Here is a 7,282-nt window from a genome sequence, read left to right as displayed (position 1 = left end):
GTCCATCGATCAGAACAACAATATCCCTCAGTGCTGAGGCATCTTCTGCTGTTTGCTTGAGCAAAGTAGGAGGGACGACCTCTCCAAGATGGCCGCCGTATTTCCTGCGCCGGAGCAGCCAATGCGTGGTCTACTCTTATATTATGTCTATGGCTACGGCTCTTGTGCTGGGTTTACACCTGTGCGGCAGTGAAGGAGACCTGCTGCTGCTGCTGCTGTGCAGAGCTACGCAGGTGTGTTAGGATCATGGCAGCAAACCAGCAAAACGTAAAGAACTTTTCATAGTTTTTCCCCTCTAACTAACCGACTGTTGAGTAAAGCGGTTGGATGCAGATAATGCTAGCTAAAAGATGACTAGCTAATATCAATACAGCACCTTAAGCTCAACAAGTAGCCTGTAGGCTACCGATGTTGTCGTCTATGTTCAGCTACTTACATTCATTTTGCCACCAAAAAAGTACACCCCCCCACCCCCCCAAACTGCGTAGTTCAACCAGACAGCCGTTTGTAATCCATGGGGGGGCACAGGAGAAAAAGTTTGGGAACCACTGCGTTACACCGATTCGTCCTTAGCTGTTAGGTTTCATACTGAAGGGAAGACTTGATGTCATCTGGAGCTTTTTACTACTTGACATGGCTCTAGTTCTTTTGAAATGAATAGTAATTGGGCAAAAGTGGGATTCTTTGTGGATTATGAACCAGACTGTGACTAAAACTAATGTATCTATAATATATGAAGCTGCTCACCTGCTGTGTGAGCTGAAGCAGTTCCATCCTGTCTCGGAGGATCTGGGCATCTCTTTCTCTTAGCTCACACATTACACATCGTTTCCACTGATCCATGGCTCTCCTCAGCTCCTCTTTCTCTCCTTCTGTTAACATGTCAGACAGGCGACCCTCTCCTTTCATTAGTCCAGGAGTCCTGGAAGCCTCTTCCTGCTGCAGAACCTCGAACAACATGGCCTCCAGCTCCAAGATCCTCTGAGTCAAACACAGATGGTAGAAATGTCCTTTTAGTTTTGGTCTCCCTGGAACCAAAGACTGCAGGAGAAACTCCATCTTGTTATCAGTTTGGAGGATAATGTTTCATTATCATGATGTAGTGATGACCTTTGACCTGTAGTGATGACCTTTGACCTATCATGATGTAGTGATGACCTTTGACCTGTAGTGATGACCTTTGACCTGTAGTGATGACCTTTGACCTATCATGATGTAGTGATGACCTTTGAACTGGCCACATAAAGCCAGTTCCAAAGTGGGCCTTGTACCAGCTGCAGAACATTTCCAGGACCAGGGGCCTCATGCATAAAGCAGCGTGTGCACAAAACATGTGCGACGCCATATTTTACCCACAAGACCGCATGTATAAAAATGAACTTTGCGTCAAAGTGTGTGTAAATACATGCACACTTTTTCGCTGGTGTGAAAATATGCGGCAGCCATGCAAACTTTTTCTGGGAACAATATCAAACTACAAAGCGTCAAAACTCACCTAAATACTCTGAAAACTGACGGCATTCACTGTTTTTTAGACCAAGAAGCATCAAACCAATGTTTTTCATGATTTTAATATTTTATTGCTTAAAAGTAAACGATGAAACTGAACCGCATTTATCCTCAGACAATGAGCTAAACCTAAAAGAAAATAAAAATAAAAAGATGTGAAAACCTCGCTCAAATGCAAATAGTAATTTTCCTCAGTTTTTTTCTCATAAAGATGTAACTCATTGATCTGTGAGCACATGAAATGCGTCTATGGGGTCATTTCATTCTCGCTATATAATAAAACAGGATACACGAGGTGAGATTTCGGATGAGCAATGGGATTTGAGTCTGTCGAGAATCAAAACCTGTTTTATTAATTCTAGACCGCAAATTATTCAATTCAAAGTTTTCCATTGGCTGCACTTTTCTAAAACTAAACTTAATAAGCTATTTCCCTGCGTCTCACCAAAATGTGACAAATGTAAATTAGATGATGGGACTTTGGGTCATCTGTTTTGCTCCTGCCCTAAACTTCTGGTGTAGGATATTTGAATTTTATAGCAACGCTTATGGCAAGCCTTTATGTTTATGTCCGGATAGGCATTTGATCATTTTGGGTTCCTCTAAATCCTCTCTTACTCTTCCCATGTCTCTACAACAGTCACCATCCATCCATCCATCCATCCATCCATCCATCCATCCATCCATCCATCCATCCATCCATCCATCCATTTTCTTTACACCCTTGTCCCTTAGTGGGGTCAGGAGGGTTGCTGGTGCCCATCTCCAGCTAACGTTTCGGGCAAGAGGCGGGGTCACCCTGGACAGGTCGCCAGTCTGTCGCAGGGCACAACAGTCACTAATGTTTGGTTTAGTGGTAGCAAAGCAGGTTATTCTGCGGGAATGGAAATCCTCTACCCCGGCTTGTTTTAAGAAATGGCTTAATGATATGGTGTCTGGGGCTGCACAGTGGCACAGTTGGTAGAGCTGTTGCCTTGCAGTAAGAAGGTTCTGGGTTTGATTCCCGGCCCCGGTCTTTCTGCATGGAGTCTCCATGTTCTCCCTGTGCATGGTGGGTTTTCTCCAGGTACTCCGGTTTCCTCCCACAGTCCAAAAACATGACTGTCAGGTTAATTGGCCTCTCCAVATTGCCCCTAGGTGTGAGTGTGTGTGTGCATGGTTATTTGTGTGTCTCTGTGTTGCCCTGCAACAGACTGGCGACCTGTCCAGGTGACCCCGCCTCTCGCCCGGAATGTTAGCTGGAGATGGGCACCAGCACCCCTCCCAACCCCACTAAGGGACCAGGGTGCAAAGAAAATGGATGGATGGATGTGGTGTCCTGTATCTATCTTGAGGAAATTCGATACTCTTTGTCTGACAATCATCAGAAGTTCCTTGATGTGTGGGGTCCTTTCAATAGATACATACAAAACAATGGGCTAAAATGACTGTCGTATTCATCTGGACATGTATTTTCTTTTAATTTATTAGCCCGAGCAGCTAAGCGCTGCAAAGGCCTATTGAAATTGTGCTGTTTATTATGATTCTGGTGCCAAATGAATTGGCTTTTTGGGGGCTTTATCATATTCAAAAACTCACCAAACTTGGCGGCCGCATAGAGCCCGTGTAAAATTTACGTATTTTAATGTCGTAGCAAAAATCGCAAAAGAAACGGCTCAACAGCGCCACCTAGACCCTTTCCTATTCACTTACTTTATCGTAGAGACTTGAAATTTGGTACACTTGTAGAGCTCTCCAAGATACTCAGAATTTACAATTAATGTCATAGTGCAAGTATGACAGGAAGTCGGCCATTTTGGATGGAAGTTCCAATTTTGGCCGTTTACAGTCGTCCCATTTGATCGAACTCCTAGGGATTTCGATCAATCGGCTTCAAACTCGGTCAGATCGTTCATAAGGCATGGCCGATTAAAAGTTTTCAAAACGGTGAGTTTTTGTGCATGCTGAAGGGGTGATACCAGGGGTCAAAGTTCACCTATTTGCCATGAAACACAAAACTGTTATAACTCTTACAAAAAAGCTCACAGAGGCACCAAACTTTCAGTGATTGATCATCATCGCGTGCCCTACAATACCCAATGGTCAAATTATGACATCACTTAGGCCATGCCCCCTGAAAACAGGAAGTGTCATGTTTTACTCTGAACGGTCCCTTTCTGACCCCTTTGACCTAATCAACATGAAACTGTGTCCACAGACAGAAAACATGTTGGTGTGTTACAGATTCCAACCCCGTTTGTTTTCCATGGAGTAGGTGGGCATGGCAGCGTGGCAAAGTGACCTGTAACACCGTCGCCATACGTTTGGCTCTAGATTCCACAATTTTGAGCCAAGCTGCACCAAACTCACTTGGATCGATTCTTGTGGGCCCCTCGACAGGAATCCATAAAAATATTTGGGGGGCATGGCCTAATTTCTCTATGGTCCCCCCTACAATATTTTAATTGATCAGTCCCAAGGCATGCTTTAACCTAGAATTATGAAACTTGGTACACATGTGTATCTTATCAGGATCTACAAGAAAGTCTTGGAGCCATGGTCCAAACCCAACAGGAAGTCGGCCATTTTGGATCAAAGACGCCATTTCCTGTTTTTCAGAGATGTTGCATCTGATCGAACTCCTCCTACATCTTTTGAGATACAGACTTCAAACTCAGTCAACAGAGAGTTGAGACATTAAAGGTCAAAAGTTATCACAGGAATTTTTGTATGTCAAAGCATGTGGGTGTGGCTAAGTGCCAGACTTTGACTATTCCCCATGAAATATCAAGATGCGATAACTTCCACATAGGTCACAGCTGCATAAGACCTCATATGTCTTACTACAGACAACTCCTCATCACATTCACATGGTCAATTGATGACATCACCTTAGCCACACCCACTTCCGACAAAAATTCACCTGTTTTCTCTATTGTATGTCTTACTTTTACTGTGTTACTGTGGAATTAATCCTCTGCCAACTGACATAAAATGACCTGATGATGAACTCCATCAATGCTGGCTGACCTGTGGGGGCGTGGCCAACTGGCTGTCCCTCGCCATATGCATACGATTGTCTCTAACTCACACATGCACCTTCCGATTGGCACCAAACTGGATACGTTACATCGGTCGATCTGCACCAAATTTTCAGTTTGTCGTTAGGGAACCATGCCGAACTGATCGATGCGCATGGCCTGGCGACCGCGCCCTTATCCTGCTCGAGAGCGTACACAGTGGCAGGCGGGCGACGGTGCTGGATCCCCCGCGGTGGCTATAGGCCGAGCGGCGCTTGGCTGCGAGGGCCGCTTGAGGCTCCGCGGAGCTTTAATTTTATTGATCTTTTCTTCATTATTATTTTTACTGTGATTATAATTGATTGTTTTTACCTTTTATTGATATTCCATATTTTATGGTGAGCTGTTTGATACAATGTCTCCAGAAATGTCTGTTGTTCGCTTGGACTCTGTCTCATGCTTGATTACACTCTACAGTCTGATGTGCCCATATTTTATCCTCTCATCAGACCTTCAGTTAGCTGACAGTGTTTTGACTGTTCTGTTTTGTTGATTTTTGTTTTTGTTGCTTTTGTTTACTTTTTGTTGTTTTTCTTTATGTTTCTTCTTCTATCTTGGCTGTTTAACCTTGAAAAATCATAAATAAATAAATAAATAAAAAGAAAACAGGGTTGGACCAGCAGATTAACTCCAACCTGCTGATTAAAAATAATCAACAGGTTTGATTATTTTTAAGGTGATTAAAGTGTGTAGACAATCCCGTAAGTACGTAGCTGCGCTAAAATGTGGAGCATTTTGGCTCTGATGGAGAACATCAGAAGGATTCAGAGGGAGGATTGATCAGAGATCATATTGATCTCCTGGTTTATTAGTGTTTAGATTAATCCAGACTGATCTTCCTGGATCTCTGAGCAAAACTTAAAGCAGGAGCCGAGCGGTACCGGTACCGGTCCAGCTGCAGCCATCGAGCCGCCTGCTTTGTGAATGAGCCTTATGGACAGAAAGCATCTTTATTCTGTAAATGTACAACTTATACACATGAGTCCACTATATCGAATAAACGTCCACTTTCCCACTCAAAGACTCTCTGTCTTTAAATCCCGGCTGAACGCTTTGCTGCTGTTCTAACTGGCGTTTTCATGATCTCTTTATTTAGAGATTTTATTTGGATTTTATTTTTTTCTTTAAAATTTATTATTTTTATTTTTGTGAGGTAACCTTATGTGTCCTGAAAACACCTTTTAAATAAAATATATAATTTTTATTTTTATAAACTCATATTGCAACAGACAAGGACGTTGCCATGGTTACTGCTTCCCGTGGTGTCAGACTTCCAGGTATTTATACTAATTTACATTAATATGTATTTATGGGTGGCGACAGGCGACCAGCAGCTGCTCTATTTCCTAAAAATTAGGATTTATAAAGTAAAGGTGCTCGGCCAGGTGCGGCTTTATGCATCCCATTGTTTTTGTACGCCCCACTTTTCTAAATGTTTCCGTACGGCAAGTTTTAGTGTGAAAATTGCGCATTTATACACGAGGCCCCAGAGGACTAAAGTCTCAGACCTGAAAAAATCATCCAGGCGTTTAGTGGCTTTGATTCCTGCAGCAGGTCAGACTGACAAACCAGAAGCTGCAGCTGGAGACCTGAGTAGAACCAGGAGGGTGGAGACACCAGCTGGTTCTACACCACCTGGATCTACACCAGCTGGTTCTGACTAGAACCAGGAGGGTGGAGGCACCACCCAGTTCTATGCCACCCGGTTCTACATTCCATCACTGAGACTTTAAACTGCTGCCAGTTCATAAATCACTAAACGGATTAAAGATCTGCTGCTGGATCAACCTGCTGGTTCTGGTTCTGCTCTGCATCCAGAACCAGAACCAAACATGGAGAAGCAGCTTTCAGCTTCTATTCACCACAAAACTGATAAACAGCCGAAACGCTGAGTTCCTTTAAATCCAGACTAAAAACTAATTAGTTAGAGCTTCTCCAGTAATAACTGGAACATCGCAAAGTGTTTATCAACGGATCATTGTTTTCCTGCTTTTCCATTTCAATATGTTTTCTGCTTGTTTGATTTTCTTTCTAATCTAAGCTACTTTTTGAGGCAGAGTAGCTTATTAGCATAGCACAATAACTTAAAGAGGAGGGTTGTTGGATGTGTTTGTTCTTATTTCAATATTGTTTCTAAATACAGGAAATGATGTGGCTAGACTGACCTTATGGGCCTGATCCATGGACTGCTTCCTGAAGTCCAGCTCTTCATCCAGGTAACCTTTCTGTTTTCTGAAGAGATCCTGGAGACAAATCAGACAAAATATGATGAATTTGAGCTTCAAAGAATCATTCTGATGATAGAAATATATTCAAACACTGTGAATCGGTTTGTGGCAGTTGTGACTACAGTCATTCACTTATTGATGGTCTTAAAGTTCATGTCAGTGAGTAAAACCTTCAGATCTTCCTGCTTAAAACGATTATGAAACTGTGTGAAAATCAGTTTTTTCATCAATTCTTCCACTGATGTCATGAGATTTCATTTATAATTTTATTAAAAACACAAATGTTGGTCAGACAGTTTTACTTCCTGTTGATAGATGATTTCATCTGGGAGCTGCAACCCTCACTCACACTGACCTTTAACCTTTTATCAGATTCTGCTGAGATATTGCTACAAACCAGCAATTCACACTGAACTGAAGCTTCATGTTGTGATGATTCGATGGATAAAATCAGATCCTCTGCATTAATACTCCATCCATCCATCC

General features: G+C 42.6%; 1 protein-coding gene across 4 annotated transcripts in view; it reads right to left on the bottom strand.

The window, feature by feature from the left end:
- The window catches only part of jakmip3 (Janus kinase and microtubule interacting protein 3), a 28,430-nt gene that overhangs the window by 5,933 nt on the left and 15,215 nt on the right, over nucleotides 1-7,282 (bottom strand). For all 4 annotated transcript variants that reach the window (XM_008403041.2, XM_008403042.2, XM_008403043.2 and 1 more), the window contains 2 exons: nucleotides 6,734-6,811; nucleotides 748-981 (listed from right to left, as the gene is read on the bottom strand). In XM_008403041.2, coding sequence (XP_008401263.1) covers nucleotides 748-981; nucleotides 6,734-6,811 — 312 coding nt within the window. The remainder of the gene's footprint in view (nucleotides 1-747; nucleotides 982-6,733; nucleotides 6,812-7,282) is intronic.

This window comes from Poecilia reticulata, unplaced genomic scaffold (assembly GCF_000633615.1).
Source record: "Poecilia reticulata strain Guanapo unplaced genomic scaffold, Guppy_female_1.0+MT scaffold_282, whole genome shotgun sequence".
NCBI lineage: Eukaryota > Metazoa > Chordata > Actinopteri > Cyprinodontiformes > Poeciliidae > Poecilia > Poecilia reticulata.
The sequence above is the reverse complement of the archived record's forward strand: the minus strand, read 5'-3'. Positions and strand labels throughout refer to the sequence as shown.